At 33.4% G+C, this 20,251-nt stretch overlaps 2 protein-coding genes across 4 annotated transcripts; both read right to left on the bottom strand.

Annotated features, from left to right (window-relative positions):
* Positions 1 to 3,400: 3,400 nt before the first annotated feature.
* On the bottom strand, positions 3,401 to 3,961 carry LOC133860240 (uncharacterized). The gene has a single exon (XM_062295879.1). It carries the CDS (start codon positions 3,959 to 3,961, stop codon positions 3,401 to 3,403), a length of 561 nt encoding a protein of 186 aa, XP_062151863.1.
* A 1,465-nt stretch (positions 3,962 to 5,426) lies between these two features.
* Positions 5,427 to 15,197, bottom strand: LOC133860777 (diacylglycerol kinase 5). 3 transcript variants are annotated; one of them, XM_062296390.1, is made up of 13 exons: positions 15,046 to 15,197; positions 13,841 to 14,050; positions 13,626 to 13,748; positions 13,363 to 13,491; positions 12,803 to 12,888; positions 11,921 to 12,044; positions 10,780 to 10,828; positions 10,268 to 10,350; positions 8,737 to 8,801; positions 7,913 to 7,987; positions 6,972 to 7,059; positions 6,720 to 6,836; positions 5,427 to 6,095 (listed from the first exon to the last, which is right to left on the bottom strand). In XM_062296390.1, the coding sequence occupies exons 2-13, from the start codon at positions 14,036 to 14,038 to the stop codon at positions 5,769 to 5,771; spliced, it is 1,464 nt and encodes a 487-aa protein (XP_062152374.1). In that variant the 5' UTR covers positions 14,039 to 14,050; positions 15,046 to 15,197; the 3' UTR covers positions 5,427 to 5,768. The 3 variants fall into 3 exon arrangements, with proteins under 3 accessions (XP_062152374.1, XP_062152376.1, XP_062152375.1); XM_062296392.1 differs by lacking the exon at positions 15,046 to 15,197 and adding an exon at positions 14,817 to 14,838; XM_062296391.1 differs by lacking the exon at positions 15,046 to 15,197 and adding an exon at positions 14,668 to 14,773.
* Between the last annotated feature and the right edge of the window lie 5,054 nt (positions 15,198 to 20,251).

Below are 20,251 nucleotides of genomic sequence, written 5' to 3'. Positions count from 1 at the left end.
TCCAATTCTCTCAACTACTCTATGTTAAGTTTATTTTTTTAGGAAACTTCACTTACACCCCTCAGAAGTATAAGCAGTTTTGTAATCATAATCTTGAAGTTTAAAAATTTGCAATGTCGGCTTTTCATGTTTTAACCCATTTTAATTTTAACTCTTTTTTTGTTAAAAATGCTCAAAATGCCCCTTTTCTTAAACAAAACAAAACAAAAAACAAAGAAAAAAAAAAGGGGGGTGAAAATTCGTCACAAGACCAACGGGTAAGCAGTGGGGAGTCCAAGGCATTTTTTATTTTTTTAAAAAAATTACTTTTTTTAATTTTTTAAAAACAAGTTGGCATTTTTAATATAAAATGAGTGAAATTAAAAGGGACTTAAACACGAAATTCTAATATTGCAAATTTTTAAACTTTAAGGTTAGATTGCAAAATCGCTTATAATTTGGAAGGGTGTAAAAGTGACGTTTATTTATTATTATTTATTTAATTTTTTTTAATTTTTAATTTTTTTTTACGTTCTCATTCTCTTGAGCTTCTCATTACCCCATTATTTATTCCACAAAAGTACATCCAGATTATTACGAGAGGGTCTTAAAGAGTACCCTCTCAAAGCAAACCTATGATGCCCACTTGGGAAGAATTCCCGTGAGTGCCAAAAGCATCATAATGATTCATGTCACAATCCATATATATTAAGTGCAATAAAGATGGCCACTGAACAGTTCTTAATCAATAACAAATCACCTTGTTGGAGAAAAATATCTAAAGATCTCCTTCTAATGGATAATACAATAAGTGGTTGATATTTATTAGGTTTAAGTTATATTAAGGTTTAACAACCCTAACATACAAGTCACTATTTAGATTATCTTGTCTTGCTATTGAAAAATCATAGCTTTCTGAGAAAGAAACAGTAAAAAATAACTAGTGAATTTAGGATTTACAAAATAACAAGAATATTTTTTGAATTATCCTTTTTTATTTTTTATTTTTTATTTTTAAATGTGAATGCAGATTTAAATGCAAAGATTTAAATGTGAATGCAGATTTAAGCCTAGGTTTTGACAGAGATGGGACCAGAAAAGGTAATAAAAAGATTTAAAAGCAAAACTAATATATATATATATATATATATCAAGTGATTGACATTTTATATCTTCTTGAGAAAATAACTAGGAGGTTAGAAAAACTAAAATAGTTTATGAAGAAATGTAAACCGACTTTCTTTTGAGAAATGATACAAAGGAGCCAGCTTTTCTCAATTCTATTAGAAACTTAAAAGTATTGCAACAGATAGAATGTATAAAACTCCATTATCCTCCGTTTGTTTTGACGTAAAATGTTTTCATTGTAAAATATTTTCGATGAAATCGTTTCTTAAAAAAATAATTTTTCTGAAAAATATTTTTCGGTGTTTGACTAGTATAAAAAAATTACCAACTGCAAAAAACCACCGGTAACGAAATTCCAGCAGTACTAGTCAGATTCCAGCCAGTTTAACCGGAATCTAGCTCAGTGCCAGAATCCAGCTATGGTGGCCGGATTCCAACACAAATGGCAAGATTCCTACACTGGCTAGCCAGATTCACTGGATTCCGACGACAGTGACCAGAATCTGGTAGCCAGTGTTGCCAGATTCTGGTGCCCGAATCCCAAAATTCAGAAACCTTCGGCGCAAATTCGGGTTGTCAACAAACTTAAATGTTCAGCAAGTGACGAATTCTTATGAACGTGCATGCAAGAATAAAGAGTTTAAATTCATAAAACAATTTAAATCGTTTTTCTTTTTCAAAAATTAAAAAGGATTTTTTGATTAAACTTAAAACAATTTCTGTTGATTATCATTTTCGGTTGTACCAAACACTAATTAAAAAATATTTTTTTAAAAATATTTTACACCCAAACATACAGGGCATTAGTTGCTTGCAATAGCCTAATTAATCAAACTATTTTACGCTCTAAATAATTTACACGTGGTCCATTTATAAGGATTCTAATCCCTTAATCATTATTGATATAACAGTGCAGTTCTTCTTATTCCAAGGAAAAAGATATGAGAATCGTATTCAAGCAACCCCAGTACTCTCACCTAGGTCTGCTGACCACAACCTTCTGTTGTATAAACCGCCATGTTAACAATGAGCTTAATAAACTAATACAAAAACACACGCAGGAGATCGAAGCCGGCCTTTTCCTTTTCTCCATGGTTTCCTCAAAGTCACTACCCAAAGCAAAAGATCAGTTGTTACTTAGAACATGGCTAGGTGCAACAACAAAACAGCCACTTTTCTGAACATGATGATTCTACTGTTCTCTCTTCTTCTCATGATCTCCATCACCGACTGCACAGCACTACTCGGGAGTGAGTTCTATATATAATCATATATATATCCAGCTCTGACATTAATACGTACAGTAATCAATTTTGATTAATTTGTTTTGTTTTGTTTGGTGCATATAGTTGGATTCGGAAAGGGGGAACCCGACACTACTTCAGAATGCAAATCAGTCTACGGTGTGCAAGGTGGCGATACTTGCTCTGCCATTATTCAAAAGTTCACTCTCTCCGCCGACTTCTTCGGTGCCATCAATCCCAATCTCAATTGCGACAACATCTTTGTTGGTCAATGGCTTTGCATCAATGGGACAGTTAACTAAGTTGTCGGAAAGTTCATCGATCTTTAAGCAATAAATAAATTAGTTTCAAATAAAGAGAACGAAATTTTATGGTTTTTATTTTTTTTATTTTTTTATTTTTATTTTTTTAGTTTTTTGTTTGTTTTATTTATGTTGTTGTAATTTCGTTAGTGTCACCAGATTGTATTCTTCCTATTCAAAATTTTTATATATAAAACCCCTCCCATTGAGGTTATAATTTGCTTGATATATATATATGTTGAATTGGTCATCATTAGAACTTGAGCCAAAATTTTAAGAGAAACTTATTCGCCTTCATATATATATAGTTTATAGGTGTTGGTATAGTTTTTGATATAGTGTAAACAGCGTAAAATATATTCAATGTATATAAAATAATTAATTTGTCGCACTTAAAGTACGAGCTTATCTAGAGGTGGAGTCAAATCTTATTTGAGGTTACTACTTCTACTTAAACTAAGAGTGTCTAGAGTTTGATACCAGCTTATTGCACTCAAATTGAAACTACTACCCCAATTCACCTGGGAGTATGATTATTCTCATCAATAGGTACGTAGATTTATTTTGTTGGAATTTGAAGAAGAAGGTATAAAACTCAAGTGATTGTAATAGACTCATCGAATAAAAAATTAAAAAATTAAAAAGTAATAATAATAAAAAAAAAAAAAAATGCCCTTTTTCAATTGATTAACTCACTTTAATTTGAAAAGAATTACAATCCACAAAAAAAGGTATGCATAAATTTCATCAGAAGACGTAAGGATGGAAGTCCCCAGGAAAGGGAGAGTTATGTAGGGCCTGCTTCAAATGCATTGACAATGCATAATTGTTGATCTCCATTGTTCTCAACTTCTCCCTGAGCTGAGGCACCACCAGATTCTTCACATGCTGCAACTCTCCGTCCTTGTTCTCGTACTCTTTCTGCCGTTCATGCTGGATGACCACGCCACGTTTGAGAATCGTGTTTTCCTCTGCTAGCCGTTCAGCTTGCTCCTTCAACAGCACGATTTCCTCCTTCAGATGTGCTTCAACACGCGCGCAAACGCTTCTTTCGAAATCCTCCAGCACTCCCGTTGCACAAACCATGGCATCATCCACGCTCTTCGAGGCCATGAGTTTCTTGATAAGACAATCGCTCCATTCTGCGCCGTTCTTCGGTTCCGATACATCAATTTCAGCTGGGTTTGAATTGTTGTGAGGGATTTGCGTGTTAATTGGCGAAGTAGAATATGAGTAGCGAACCCTCTTGCAATCCAGAGGAGAGGGAGACAAGTCTTGGAAATTTCGCTTGATTCCGCACACGGCCATTGCGGTGTTAATTTCCAAAGAGATCGAGTTTTAGCGATGGCTTTGGTTTCTTACTTGGAGGAAGAAAAGTAATATGTGTTGGGTTTCTTTACGGTGAGCTTTGGTTCTTTTATAGGCTCACCTCACGTGATTTGACTTTCCGTCCTAGTAAAGGACACGGCGAATACGAATCCGAATCCAAATCCAAAACGGAGTGAAAAGGGCTTTTCCTTTTCTTTTCTGTTTTTAGATTTATTTGCGCTGTTAAAAGCAAAATTTCCAAAAAAAATAAAAATAAAAATTAGAGATTAAGGGTGTGTTTGGAATTGCGATTTCTTAAACAAAAAATACGATTTAAAACCAAATTACAGAAAATGAATCGTTTGAAAATTGCAGTGTTTAAAAAATTATAATTTGAAAATTCAGAAAACTACTTTTTCAAATTGTAGGCAATGAGTTTTTTTTTTTTTTTTTTTTTTTAATGCTGAATTATAATGGTTAACTTGTAATTTTAAAGGTCAAATTCTGATTTTGCCAAACCTTAATTGCGTTTTTAAAAATCATTTTTTTAAATCGCACATTTTAAAATTACAATTTTTAAATCATACTTTTTGAAATCGCAAATTCAAACGGACTTTAAAAGTTGGAGTACCAAAACTAAATATCTATACAAAATTAATGGGACCAAATATATATATATATATATATATTGAGATGTTTGGGAACATCCCCCTTCTTTTTTTCTCTATTTTTCTCAAAAATAAGTATGACTCAAACATCATTTCAAACATAATGTCTCTACTTTTTTTTTTTTCTTTTTTTTCTTTTTTTTTTCTTTTTTTTTTATCCGTAATTTTCAAAATTGTTCAAAAGAAAAAAAAAAAAAAAAAAAAGACCAAAAAATCGTACACCCAAATGTCTCCATAACCGAAGTTTTATTTCCTTCTTATTTCTATTCCCGTTCCCTCTCCTCAATTCACGTCTCTTTCTTTCATTTCCACAATAAAATAGTATTAAGAGCCCGCAAATAACCCTCAAATATAAAATTACATAAGAAAATAGTAACGCTACATACTTAACTCTAATCTCACTCTCATTTCATTGGGCTGATGTGGCAATGCTCATCAACCCTTAGATCAATCTCTATTAAAAAAGAAAAAACTAATAAGCAATACCACATCAACCCAATAAAACCCAATAAGATGAGAATTGGATATTTAGAGAGAGAGAGAGAGAGAACTTAGTAATATACGCCAATGTAGCAAAAGAAACTACATAATTGATCAATGTGGGTGTTCTATGGAGCCTCTCTCATCTTGACTGTCATAGGAATAAAGATTCCCAGTAATTTTGTGAGTCATATATCGGCTCTCTCACCATTGTTAGTCCAAATTGCTAGCGATTTGTATAAAAAATTGCAAAAGATCCCAACACTCACCCACGATCCTTGCTAACTAAAATAAGAAAGAACAAACACCGTCCACACTTGATCGCTTCAAAGATTCAGTCTTATTAGGAATCCTGTAATTCCAAATTCACATATTTGTAGCCAGTCTATGGCTACAACTACATCAAGAGAGATTACAATGCTTTTTCACTTTATTGCAAAGACAGAAAGTAACTAAATAGAATCACACCTGTAAATTACTACAAGTATTTACTAGTCTGACGGCTGTTATGCTTCAATTGACCTCAAATAGTGAGACCAAGCCATCATATAGAAGAGCTGGAACTCAAAATTATATTGGAACTCCAGGACTGAGACAAATTACTGATTAGGGAAAGGGCATGCTACTGGTAGAAGCCAATGGGTGAACGATTGAATAATTTAACTGAGCTGGGAAATATCAACCTCATCAGGGATCCTAAATGTATCTGCAGCACCAAACTTCCTAAACTCTTCCCCCTCTTGTGTGGAGTCTTCTTCATTGCTATCTTCTTCCTCAGCATTGTTATGGCTAGTTGTTGAGTGATCATGGACACTTTTAGATCTACAATCATGGGTCGCAAGCATGTTCACTTGCCCAAGATGAGAGATTTCTACCACAACAGTATCATCGTCAACTGGGAGGGGTTGTTTCCAAGGTTCCCCATCAATTCTCATGTATGTATGATCCTGTGCGCCTTTGTGAAACTCAAAGCGGATTCGGTGTGCCTGATGTCCAAAGAAAGACAAAGATAAGAAAAAGAACGGTACCATTCAGCGCAATTGAGTTATCCAAAACAATATATGTAAGATGGTACCTTGTGGAAGTCATTCTTCTATACAACCAAACCTTAGACTAAGTGATACCTCTTTCCCTATAATAAAAGGAAGGTCTTAGGTTTAACCCACAACGGCAGAGACATCTCGTCTACCAAGGGAGCCATTCTCCCAAGGACCAAAATAAAAATGGCCAATTCTTTCTGGCAGCGCAAGATCATGTGTTCAATCCCATATAGAGTCGTAGGTTGTGTTTAACTACCAAGTTGTGTTTAACTACCAATCATAAAAGGGGAAAAAAAGAAAAACAAAAAAAGAAAAGAAAAAGAGACTAAACAAGTCAATAGTCGTTCTCCTCATTACTATGATGCAACATATAAGACAACTTCTGATGTTTTTGGACTTTTAACTGGAACTCCCATATACTGGCAAGTACACAGATGTAAGACTTATGAGGCTTATGAATTCATCCGAAGTCATGCGATTTCTTGTGCATGATTCTTTTGTGGGATTTGCAACTTTGACTTCTCTAGGAAACTACAAAATATTGAAGCTAATCAAAGTTTTATTTCTAACCTGTGCAAGACGAGTCCCATGTCCCTTTGGAGCAAGCAAAACAAGCCCGTGCCAACCATCTCTAAATCCAACAATCTCAAGATGGCCATCATCTACATATGGCGGAGTCAAGTCCCTCTGTAAGTCATATACCATCAGGATATTTTATTAGATCTATGTAAGCAGAAACAACTAGCATGAAATTAATCAAGATCAACACATAGATGTTGGGGTGGGGTAAGAAAAAGCAAAAGAGCAAGTGTTGGGAGCAACATCACGCCGCATGATTCCGCTTGGTGTTCCCCAAGGATTTAGTCCACCAGAAAAGCTAGGCAAGTTCAAACATACAATAGACCTGATGCTGTATTTACCAAAAAAGAAAAAAAAAAAAAAAGCATAAAGAAAAAAAAAAAAAAAAAAAAAAGAAGCAAGGATTAATAGAAGCATAATGAGGAGTAATTTTGGAAGTTATTAGATTGAAACTAACATAGAGCAGTAGAGAAAACATAAAAAACAACAACTTGTTTAGTTGACAACATTTATGAAATTGATCTATCCCATTATGATAGCAGATGAATCATGTAATGATCAGAGCAGTGGTCACAGAAAAACAAGTATCATTCTTTCTATCTGCCAGCAACCAAGAAATTGAGAGATTATTTACAGGAGAGTTACCGGTAAAGGATGGTGGACTATAGATTAAACCTTTTACATGGAAAAAACAAAAGAAGAGAAAAGAAAAGAAATTTTATTAATTTATAGGATCCTGTAAACTAAAGCATTGAGGCACCTTAGATAAATAGATGCTTGTAAGGCATTAATACATGGGAATGACTAATAAGACACTTCTTCCATGTCATTGTGAGGGAAAACAGCACAGGATGGAAAGTCCTGCTATACAAGTTCTTTTCTAAATTGTAATATGGAGTAGAGGGGAATTTTTTGACCCGCAAAACAACTTCCAACAACATCTACGAACAATATTTTTCTAAAAAGTAAAAGTAGACAGATGAAATTCATGTAATTTCCCATTGATCACAGTAGCTAAGATTGCATTCATATCTCATATAAATAAAGAACGTATGGAAGGAAGCTCAATGTAGTTAAACGCATGACCTTTTTCTACAAACAATATACTGCCCAAATGGTCTATAAGCTGTACGCAGCAACTAGAAAAAGCAAACTAAACTGAATTTGACGAACTGATACTTTACCTGTGAGGTATGTTGAGTTCCTGCCATTGACCATATTTCTTCATGATCTTTACTTTTGCAAGTTGTGCTATGTTCCTGGATTAAAAGAAAAACAAATTTACTAAAACTGTTAAAAATAGCTAACAAGACCTACTTAGCATACAACCAAGAATATGGACAAAAGGACAATGAAACACAGTCAACCAGATATGTCGCATCATCTATTTTGAAATGACTGGTGGTGGTGCAAAAAAGGGATGAGCGAAGAACAAAACATCCAAGAACAAGGGAGGTGATTCTAAGGACTAAAAGTCGGACAGATTGAATACCCCAAGGAGTCTATCAAAACACACCATTTTTGGGGTGATTTGCCGTCTTTTTCTCCTCCTTTTATTTTTTATTTTTTATTTTTATTTTTTATTTTTTAGTTTTTTATTTTTGAGGCATGGCGTGGCAAACCAGAGTTGTTCAAACGCTTAGCAGACATGCTGACTGTGATATTGTGACACGTGTCGGCTTTTAATTGGCTATTACTTGGCATGGCCATTAATAATAATAATAATAATAATAAACGGAACCTTGGCAAAAGGATGTATTTGATAATAATTGGAAACTTAGGGAGTAAATTGATAAAATTTAAACCTTAGGGAACGATTCGATAAAAAGTGATACCTCAAAGACCTCTGAAACATTTTTCTCTAAAAATAATCATGAACTCGTATCAATCTATTCTACAAGAACATAAACCAACGTACCAAATAGTGGCTATTAGGACAAGATTATACGGAAATAACAAGAAAAAGCATCGTGTTTCCTTGTTTAATGAGCCATATCTTTGTACTCACCCGGAAGGATGAAAAAGCGGAGCCATAAACCATCCTTGCGTACATCCAAGCTTCGCATAAGTACTCTGATTTTGAAAATTGAGTCATAATAATAAAAAAATAATAAAAGAAAAAAGGAGGGAATAAGTAGCACTTATGATTAAGAAATATAATTTTAATGCGAACACATGCAGGACCCCCCATTAATAACTAAATGGTATCAAGTGCCTTAACAAACCAATCAAAACAAATGCACATTTTGCAGGATTTACATCAGACAAGGTTATGTCATATTCAAAATAATCAATTTACAACAAACGAAACAAAATAAAAGACTGAATGGAAATATTGTAAGGAGGTTGAAGAATTCATCTTGCACATAACAAAACTCCAATCTGAGGGCGGATTGGTTGTTTCATGAAATTTAAATGGCTCTATTCATTTTATCTATAGTATCCAAGCCAAACATGTATATCATCTTTTGAGTCCATCAAAAGAAAAAAATTAGTGATCACCTTTAGATAGAACAGGATCAGTTTTAAGAACTTATTAGATGCTTTTCTTTCAAATTCTTTTAAGTTCAGTAATTCTCACTTTATAAGTTGCCTCATTTACAGTAACGAATTTGCTCACAAAATTATATACAGAACATAACAAACCAATTTAAATGTCAATGGGACAACAAGGCAAGCCCTCAGAGGATGAAAGGCGTAAGAACCATTTAAACAGAGTTGTTATGCAATACAATCCCATCCAAGTTTCTCAAAGTGAAGGTAAGCAGATTTGGAGATAGAAACCACACATCCATCATCAAAGTCTTCTAGATTTAGCATAGAACTTAAATGCATTATCGACCATTAACATCTTAATAAACAAAATTAATGCAAAGAAATGCTACTCATCAGAGAAGTACCAAGGAAGCTACATAAACACTGCATAAACTTAGACAATGAAATTATAAGGAAAATTCCTTTGAAAATATTTGACTTTACAAATATGGACAGTGATACAATGTCCATATGTTTGATGTATGATTAAACTCTATTGACCAAAAGTGGCCAGTAGATATTTGATCATGGAAAAGGTACACATATCACTGCATTCTACAAATTCTTATTGTCTTGCAGCTGTTCAAAATGTACATTCCAGGCAAATCCACGCCACAAGTGTCAGCATCTGTTTTAGAAAAATCACTGCACTTCTTCACATATGAATATTTCTCTTATCAATATCTTCCATCAAGCCATCTAATTACAAATATGTGTATTATCAAACTTCAAATAAGTCTCAGTATATCTATATGGAAGAGCAACTCACATCAACAGTTGACATCCTACCCTCAAAACTTAAACAAAATTCTGTAATAGAAGTGTAAGATTTTTTCCCATTTTTTTTCTTCTGAAAATCATAATGTAGTAAATTAGCAAACACTGCAAAAACATGAAAAAAGAAAAAGAGAGATTTGACAAAAAACTTCTACATGTCCATTTTAAGTATAAATATTGTAGATGTTCATAAATCAACATTAACGGTGCAGAAAGAATATCAATACCTGATTAATTAACTGGTTCTTAAATTTTTCAGGATGCAACTTTCGCTCGGAATGAAAAGCATATGAAACTTGAGCGTCCATTCCTATAGACAACAAATCACAAGTTATTCTAAAACTTGATATACCGATGAAGCGTCTACAAGCTGTAGTTAAAAGATTTTAATCATAAAAATCAAGTGGGTTGTAAAGAAAGAAAGAAAGTTATATTTATAAGTTCCTAATCTCTTTCATTTTATTTTAGAAATATGTCATATGAATAACTAAGCTCCTTTTGAATGTTAAAATTTATCTCCTCTACAACATCATATGTATTGGTTTAAGTCTTACACAGAAAAGAAGATAAGTATTAAAAAATCTCAGGAAAAAAGGATAAGAGGAAAACAAAATTTTGAAATGCAAAGAATATTAGACATTGTAATACACTTTAAATGCATTCATAATTAGGAAAAATAAAAATTTTACAGCCTAGCTACATAACAGTTTTTGTCCAGGACTCCAAGGAGTACCCTTACCCATGCTAAAGTAGTTCCAAAATCCCCCACGAAATGTGTGGCAACCTTCCTGAGGAGATGACAGACATATGCATGTTAGAATTTAAAGAGCAAAAGAATGCAGTATACACAAAAAGGAGACAACTTTCACAACATGAAAGTCAAGCAAAACAAAACATGTTATTTATTTTTATTTTTTTTTATGGTTTATTGTTTCTTCTGTATGCCACCAAACAAAATTCAAGTCAGGAATATTTATTCACAGTTAATACAGAAATGGAGATTGAGTTGTTCAACAGGGTTAGTTCAATAATGGTGAATTGGGTTTGAGGGAGATTTCATTGAAAATCTAAAATACTTGTGCAAGTAGAAATTAAGTCATTCTACATACTAAAGAGGTAGGTAAAACCACAAAATATCATAAGAAGAATTATTGTATTTTGAATTCATTCCACATTCCATGCTGTTCTCATAAGAAAGTTGCCACCTGTAACCAATAGGGAAGGCCCTTTAAAGGCCCTTTAAAGATAGCATGACTAGATAGTGCTGTAAATCATATTGTGGTATTTTAATTAGAAATTATAGTTCTGCTAACCCATGAAATTTATTTCGTGCTCAAATCTTGGCTGAAACAGAAAAATAATAGTTGTAACATAAGGCCTACGCATTTTTTAAATCAGCTAATCTATCATATGAACTCAACAGATCACAAAACAAGCATTGCAAACTGTAATAGAGACTCAATCCACTCCAATGTTGCCACTGTAATTTTTTTGTTTTTCTTAACTTTAATGGCATGAGCATCCCACATGAATGACATTTAGCCTACTTTTTTGCATGATTGCCATAGATTTGTACATCCCTAGAAAAAGAATCTTGTATTTGGCTGAATAGTTGTTGTACATAATAACTAGGGTGAACCTGCTAGACAACCGGAGCCATTCACAAAATAGAAACGCATATATTCAAACATTATCGTGAAGATTTTAATAAGAAAAATTATTAAGAGAAAGAAAAAAATCTAATCTAGGGTTTAGGGAAATATGGTTATTTTTTATTTCATATGCTTTCGTGCAAGATATAGTTTCTAGATTTGGTAGCAGCACAGGGTTAGAGATATGTTTAAGTTTTTTTAGGTGCAATATAGTGACTAGACTATTACCACATTCAAGTCGTCTCCCTCAGAGACACGATGAAATGCATGCAGAGAATGTGGTAGCTCAAGAGGTGCAATGGGATCACAGGAACCTTGTTTTGGAGCCCTCATCCTCATGAGAATATGCCAGCTGGATCACAACAAACAAAATCAATAACTATACATTGGATGGAAAAAAGAAGAAAAACAGAGAAAAAATGAATGAATGCAATAATTATGAAATGTGAACTAGGCTATCCCTTTCCATTGTCCAGACTACAGATCTGAGGCTAACTAGTAAATATTACCCGTACACGGTAGACACCAACACCACCCCCCCCCCCCCCCCCCCCCCCCCCTACCCCCCAAACCCATAGAAAACACACACACACACACACACACACATAAAAAAAAAAAAAAAAAAAAAAAAAAAAAAAAAAAAGAAGAAGAAGAAGAAGAAGAAGAAGAAGAAGAAGAAGAAGAAGAAGAAGAAGAAAGAAAGAAAGAAAGAAGAAGAAGAAGAAGAAGAAGAGATATGATTACGAATATTTAATCGTAATTGAGATTCAGGAACTACATTGGACAGACACTCAATGCAGGAACTAAGGAGCACAGCTGCAAAATGGCAGTTTAAGAATCAGGCACTAGATTAAAAGACATCTAGGAATTGATGCTTTGATAAAGCATTTTCCAGCTGCAAAATGACAGTTCAAGATTCAGGCACTAGATTCAATGATATCTAGGAATTGATACTTTGATAGAGCATCTTCAAGAGAGCGGAACTAAAACTTATGAATAATAAATCACCAAGGCAATAATATAACAAAATTAGATCCAAGTCATCCAAGCAGCAACATCATGAGTCTATATTAAATTCTTAAAAAAGAGAAACCATGCTAGCTGCATAACTTGTCCATTTTCATTTCCTTGGCTTTCATTACTTGACCCAAAAATGATTTCACAGAATGACGATCTGTCCCTGGATTCTTCTTTCCCTGTAAAAGCAAACAGGACATTACATATTTGGCATACCCAATTCAAATTGTCAATGCTCTCTTACTGCTTACACATCAAATTGGAGAAACTTCTTGGAATACACACTAAAATACAGATACTGTCAAAAACGTGATGTTTTAGAGGGTAATAAGCAAGCTTCGGAAGTGGATGATGCCTAAAGTATAGATGATAACATATCTTCCAGTTCAGAGGTTGCATTACCAAAGTTAAGAAAATGTTCCAGATGCTACTGCAATATACATGCTGACATGATGTCTTTAAGATGCTTGACTAATAATGACTGTGTTAAACCATAACAGTGACATAGACAAAGCATTCATATTAGATAAGCAAACAGCTAGTTTAAAACTACAGCATTTGAGCTTGGAAAATCAAGACGGCTCTTCCAGTCATTATAAGATTTTACAGAAACCCTGAAGTCATAAACCCTACAGAGACAGGTTATTTCCTACCCATCCAAATGCAAATGGAAGATTATTTCCTGTTCCCAAGGGAACTGTAGCAATCGGTGGTGGATGGGATAATTTTAAATCACAAACAACTCCAAGAAGCCAGCCAGCTGTTCCGTCACCACCTGCAACCTAAAAGGCCAACTACATGTCAGGAAGGTCAAATGGCAACATCATACAAGGTCACTGCAATAATACAATGCAAAATTAAAAATATTATATATAGGAACCATACATCAAAACGTATCAACCATTACTCAACTCACAATTAATCTCAACCTCTCCTCAATGTTAACTGCAAATTCATGTCCATTGAGCTTGAGCCTTTCTAGATTGGCATAGATTCTGCGTAGCACCTTATCAGGAGCCTCTTTCCCCAGATCAAAAACCTGAAAATGAATCACTTTAAAGTCAGCCCCCAAGACAAAATAAAAGATTAATTATAAGAAAGCTACCACTCTTCACATGAGACTAAAGGCACCTGATTTTCATTTAGAAGACTACAAAATGTGACAAGAAGCTCCCCACCCAGCTGACCGCCACTCTTGGAATTGATGAACACTATCACTGGACACTTGGGCACATGATCAACATTCACAACCTCCGATTCAGGTACAAGTATGGAAGTTGGGATTTGGAAATCCTTTAAAAACCCAGACTCGGAATTAGAATCCACCATTATTGCCTCTATCTGCAGTATTACATCATTGTAGGTCATCAAGCTCAGGGACCAACAAATAATCAAAACACACTATCTCTATAAAAAAATAATAATAATAATAATAAATAAATAAATAAGGAAAAAGAGAGAAAAATCATCCATACCACCAACTTATTCGTTAATTAAATACAGCCAAGAACAAAATCTTTATTTCATTTGTTACATGCAACACTGACTCAAATACTTCAATTCCAGGATCCACAGTAGATGAAGAGACGAAAAATAACGTTGATAGTCTTATCAAAATTCCAGTATGAAATAACAAAGTAGATTCATCTCAAGTACGAAAAGGGAAAAAATGAAAAAAGAAACAAACAGTGATAACAAATTAGTTAACTATGAACATGTATTAGTCATAGTGCATACAATTGAAACCCATAAGACCGTTTGATGGTCCTTCGGTAATTTTTTTTCGATAAGTAAAAAGAAATTTTCGTAATAAGAGAATAAACTTTTACCAAATCCGCCACAAAAGACAAAGAGGAGCTGAGACTATTTTTATCTTTTTGAAGAATATCTTGCAAAATTGAATGAAAATTTGAGCATATAGATGAAAATTCTTAAGCACATGATAGTTTTAAACCTACAGAGAGTGAATGTTCGACATCAAAATATATTCGCAGTCTAACCAAGCAGCTTTAAACGACACTCATTCAGTAAATTTGACAAACACGATATGTTTAAACTGAACCGTGTATGAGAAAGCCAAAAAGAACTGGTTGGAGTCAAAACTAACGTATCAGAGCGAAGAAAATTCCTCGCGTAGCTTTTCTTTTTCCTTACAACCAAACAAAATGCTGGAATATAAATTAAATAATTAATTTAATCTCTTCCTTTAATTTATATTCTAACACAAACAAGGTCTACGCAATTGAGAATATAAAACAGCATTGCTAATGTGAATTCTTTGAAAGTATGACATGAAATTCACGATCCGGTTCAAGCGAAAGAAAAGCCAAAATTACCTGGAAAATGAACTCACGGAGAGATCAGAATCTGGTTTCAAATTCAGCTCGGTACAGCGGATTGAGGTTGAGAAAAAAAAACGTTTTTCTATAGAAAGGAACTATTCAGGAGGAGGATACAGAGGGACCCGTTGACAGCTTCAGAGCTACGTAATTTTTGCGCCAAATTAATACTCATAAATTAATTATTAAAAAAAAATAAAAAACAAGAAAAAATGAAAAATAAAATTAAAAAATCAACGTGCATGTGAAAGCTTTAATTATTTTTTCGGCGATAGTATAGGGAAGGAATCCGTTCCTATTAATTTTGGATTCGTGTGGTCCTCCAATATTTTGAATTATCCCGTCACGAATCTGCACTTAACCCAAAGAAAATTAAGAAATTGCTTGGAATCTTCACTGGAATCACTGCTATGCTCTGTTTGTGAATTTTGCGGGAGTGGGTCTTCACTCAATAATATTGATGGAGATAGATTCAGTATGACACGTCGGATTTCCACTTCGGCAAGTATGGAGGGGGCCCGCCGGCACGTGAAGCATGATGGTTTGTTTGGTGGGAGATGGTGAAATTTGACGGGTGCCAAACTGCCAATGCCATTATGGCATTCACGAACCAGGCGCGGAAGGGTAGTTCTGGAATTATAAACCTTGATGTGATTTTTATTTTTTTTTCAAAAATTAAATCATTGGTCCAAGTAGTTTAAATTATAAATCGTTCATTTTAATATTAAAATTAATTCAAATATTTTTATAGTTGGTTTAATTTACAAATCGCTTTAGTATCAAATTAAATTTTTATCAAAATTTAACTTCAGTGAGCAATTTATAAATTAAGTCAAACACAAGAATTTTTGAATTAATTTTGATATCAAAATGATCAATTTGTAATTTAAGCGATCACAAAAACCAATAGTATTTTTTCCTTTTTTTTTTTTTTTTTTAATATAAAAATGGTCCCCTTTTTTGGTTATTTAACAAAACAATTTTTTTTCACCATTTGAGTGTTTTTTTTTTTTCTTTTCTTTTTTAGGTGACCATTTGAGTTTTAAAAATTGAGCAAATTGGCCGGAGTTCAAAAAAATTAGGGTGCGTTTGGAATTACGATTTCGTAGATAATAATTGCGATTTTAAACTAAATCGCAAAACATAAATCGTTTAGGAACTATGTTTTTAAAAATTGCGATTTAAAAACGGAGAAAATTTACTTTTTCAAATCACAGATAAGATGGTTCTTTATTGAAAACGCGAAATTTTAAATACTAATTTGCGATTTTAAAAGTTAAGCTGCGATTTTACAAAACACTTAACTGCGTTTTTAAAAATTACTTTTTTCAAATCGCACTTTTGAAAATCGCAAACCCAAACAGACCCTTAATATTTTCGTCATTGTAAGGCCTGTTTTGGCACTAAAAAAAAAAAAAAAAGAAGTAACGTAAGACCTATCAAACGTTTGATAGGTCTTACGTTACTTCTTTTTTTTTTTTTTTTTTTTTTTAGGTGTCAATAGGCCTAATAGAAAATGGACGAAATGACTAGTATTATAAATTCAAAAAACCTAAAAACCAATTTTATGAGTGTCTAAAACTCAAAATATGCTTTGATAAACATGAAAACCACAAAAAAATAAAAATAAAAATAAAAATAAAAAATTGTGGTCATGCGTGTTGAAATTGGCCCAATGTTATTGAATGTAAGGTAGAGTATGTTTGGGCTACAAGTCCTAAGTGGGGAGTCACTGGGGACGAAATATCTAATGTAAATGTAGACTCTATGATTCATAAGCTGAAAACTTTCCACGCCATCCCATGACAATTTCCTAATCTACGGCTTTCTAATTGACTTCGTTATTTGCTTTTCTTTGTTTTGCTTCGTACTTTAATTAGATGACATGGTATCCTTTGGAAACACTTGACTATTTTTTCAAATAATCTATAAAAAAAATAAAATAAAGGGATAACTTTATAAAATGGTGTTGAATTATACGCTGTTTTGATATAAGGGTATCGAACTAACAAACGTCTCAAACTAGGGTATTCGCGTTTCCAAACGTCTCACTTAAGGGTATTCCATTAGGATTTGCTGTTAAATCCTAACAGAGTACCCATAATACCTCTCTATTTTGTTTTAGAAAAAAAAATGCTATGATTTAAATATTTGTCAGAATTTAACGGAATTTGCAAAAATATATATGTTTGAATCTTTGAAAATTTTTATAATTTTTTTTTTTTAAAAAAAAAAGGGTTATTTTGAGAATTTTAACAGGATTTAACAACAAATCCTAACGTAGTGCCCTTAAGTGATACGTTTGGAAATGTGGATACCCCAGTTTGAAACGTTTGCTAGTTCAATACCCTTATCTTAAAACGACGTACAATTCGATATCATTTTATGAAGTTATCCAAACAAAAAAAAAAAGGAGGGGTTGTTATCTATTGTACACATCTTGGTTTATATATGAAGAATATTATAGATTCTTATGCAACTTCAACCAAACAGTTAACCAAATATGTAAAGTAGTAAAAGTAAATAACAACACAGATATTTGGTTACGAAGTGGAAACTCTTTGCACCAAAGAGAAAAACCACTCCGGAGCAGTCAAACCTAGGAAATCAATTATCAGAAAAAATAGTTAATTACAAGAAGTTCGCACTCACAATCATTTGCAGTAGTCATTCTCTTGAATTCTAACGAGCACCTACTTGTCTGCCTCTTTCCCAGAACCATCTGAAGAGTCCTTCTATTGATCCCTTAACTGGAGAGTCTAGTTAAACTTCAATGGTTGAACAACAAATACATGAAACACTCTAAGAGAGATATATATAAACGTTTATGCTTAATAAACCTTATCTTAACACAATGGAACTTTTAAAGAAATACTACCTAGAAGCCTCTTTAAATAGGCTCTGGAATTCATGGACGAAGCCAAAAGTTCTTATGGGCAGGGGCCAATGGCCAAAATTTTTTTTTGATAGGGGCCAAGTAAGCTAAATTTTTATTTTTTAGCTTATTTTTATTATTTTTTAGATTTTTTTTTCTCACCTTATAATTTTTTTTTTCTCCCACCCTCCCTCCGTCCCTGTTGGAAACCCTAAAATAAGTCAGGGTTCGGATTTCTAGGCGATAGTGTCCAGACATGTCATCGCGTGTCTGAACATGTATCAGAAAGTAAACTTAATAGTGAAGCATGTCCGGACATGTTGCCCTAGTGTCTGAACATCTGCATGAAAACTATCATATGTCCGCTGTCTTGTCTTGGGTGTCCGGATATGATGCAAAACAGGGACTTTCTGGAATTTGTGTCAGCTTGTATTTCCGAACATGTGAGAGAACAGAACCTCACTGTGACTTGCGTCTGCTGGGCTGTTCGGACATGCTAAGAACACAAACTTTCTACCAATCGTGTCAGGACACGGCTTCTGGCTGTCCTGACACTATGCAACAAATATGGTTTTTTAGGAAGAATTAATTATACAGAATATTTACAAATCACAGCCCTTTCCTATTCTTGATTAATATTCTGTAATATTCTTTCCCATTAAGCTCTTTCATTTCTTGAACAATATTCTTCAATATTCTTCTGAAAATATTCTCAGTGATCAGAGTCCCAAGTTCTTTAACAATTAATTAATCTTTTATCAGTAGAATGTTTGATGTGCAACGGTTATTTTTTAACGGCTATCTGTGTAGAAAAAGAGAATAGTCCAAAGCATGGATGTTTGAGTGGAAAAAAAAAAAAATAGTCCAACGGCTAATTATTCCTTTTTTTTAATAGAAAAAAAAAAAATGAAACCTATTCGAGAGCTGTTGTTATATATTCTATTGCTGGCCGTGATTAAAAAAAAAAAAGCCCTTGACTTCGTGACATGGTGGAATGCTCTTAGTCACATCCACAATACGTTTTGATCTTATGTATCTTGCTCACCTTTGATTATTATATTATATGATTCGGTGCATTATTACTTTATTAATATTTATTATTATATTTATATGATTATTGGTTTTATTTAGTACACGCTAGACGCCTTGGGATTTACTAATGTACAAAAGGCCATGGACATGGTGATTTACAGCTGGTTTATCACCTTTCATATTGATGTATTATTTGTACATTATTTTGGTGTACATTTGGTGCATATCAAGACATATTTGATGTGAATACCAAGACATATTTGGTGTGAAACCATTTTACATGCATGAGTTTCACATCAAATATATCTTTATATACATTAAGATAATAAATACATCGTAAAGACTAAAAAAAAAAATAGGGAATTTAGTAATTAATAAATTGTATTTATTAAATACATTTGACTAGTAATTATATATTTATATTCTATGTGATAAGATTTGTATTATGGAAATATAATTAGTTTTTTTTTTTTTTTTTTTTTTTTTTTTTTTGAACAGAGACTTCATTTCGTTAATAACGAAAAAATTAACCCCCAAACGAGGATCTAGGGACACAATTATTCCCTAAGTATAGCAACAGCAATAAAATCTGGGACTTCTTCTAACCAAACTGAATCTCTCAAACTACAAGAAACTTCTTTTGCAAGAGCATGAGCAACACTATTAAACTCCCTAGAAACATGGACAAAAGAAGCACTCCTAAAAATAACTCAGTTCAGTTTGCATACTCTATAAAATGACCAATCTTAGATAAATTTGGAGAACTAGCATTGATGGCTTTAACAACTTGCAAGGAGTCCCCCTCAAAAATAGCATCAAAAAAACCTGTCTCCCTACTAGAAATAATAGCCTCCATAGCAGCCATAACTTCAGCCATAAGCGGATCCACTCTCAAATGTTTTGAAATGCACCGGCCACCTAAAAAATTTCTAGAACTGTCCCGAACTACCACTCTAATCCCAATGATATCCATGCCCTTATTGAGAGAGGCGTCCCAATTAATTTTAATCTTACCACAAGGAGGAGCTTGCCAACGAGCAACTGGAACTAGGGCTGCAACTCCCCCTCTATGATTACTTTCCTGTCCCTCAGTGAAATTATGTAATCTGAAATCTTCAAGGGATCTAAGAGCTTCCTCATATACAACAATGAGGGGAGTAAAAATTTGGTCAAAAACCATCTTATTTCTTCTAAGCCAAATCCGTTTACAAATAACTGCCATTAATTCCACGTCTTCCTTACTTAGTCGATTTAAGCATTCATCCATTAACAGATTGAAACTTCCACCTTCAGTCT

The sequence above is a fragment of the Alnus glutinosa genome, chromosome 2 (assembly GCF_958979055.1).
Source record: "Alnus glutinosa chromosome 2, dhAlnGlut1.1, whole genome shotgun sequence".
NCBI classification, from domain to species: Eukaryota; Viridiplantae; Streptophyta; class Magnoliopsida; order Fagales; family Betulaceae; genus Alnus; species Alnus glutinosa.
The sequence above is the reverse complement of the archived record's forward strand: the minus strand, read 5'-3'. Positions and strand labels throughout refer to the sequence as shown.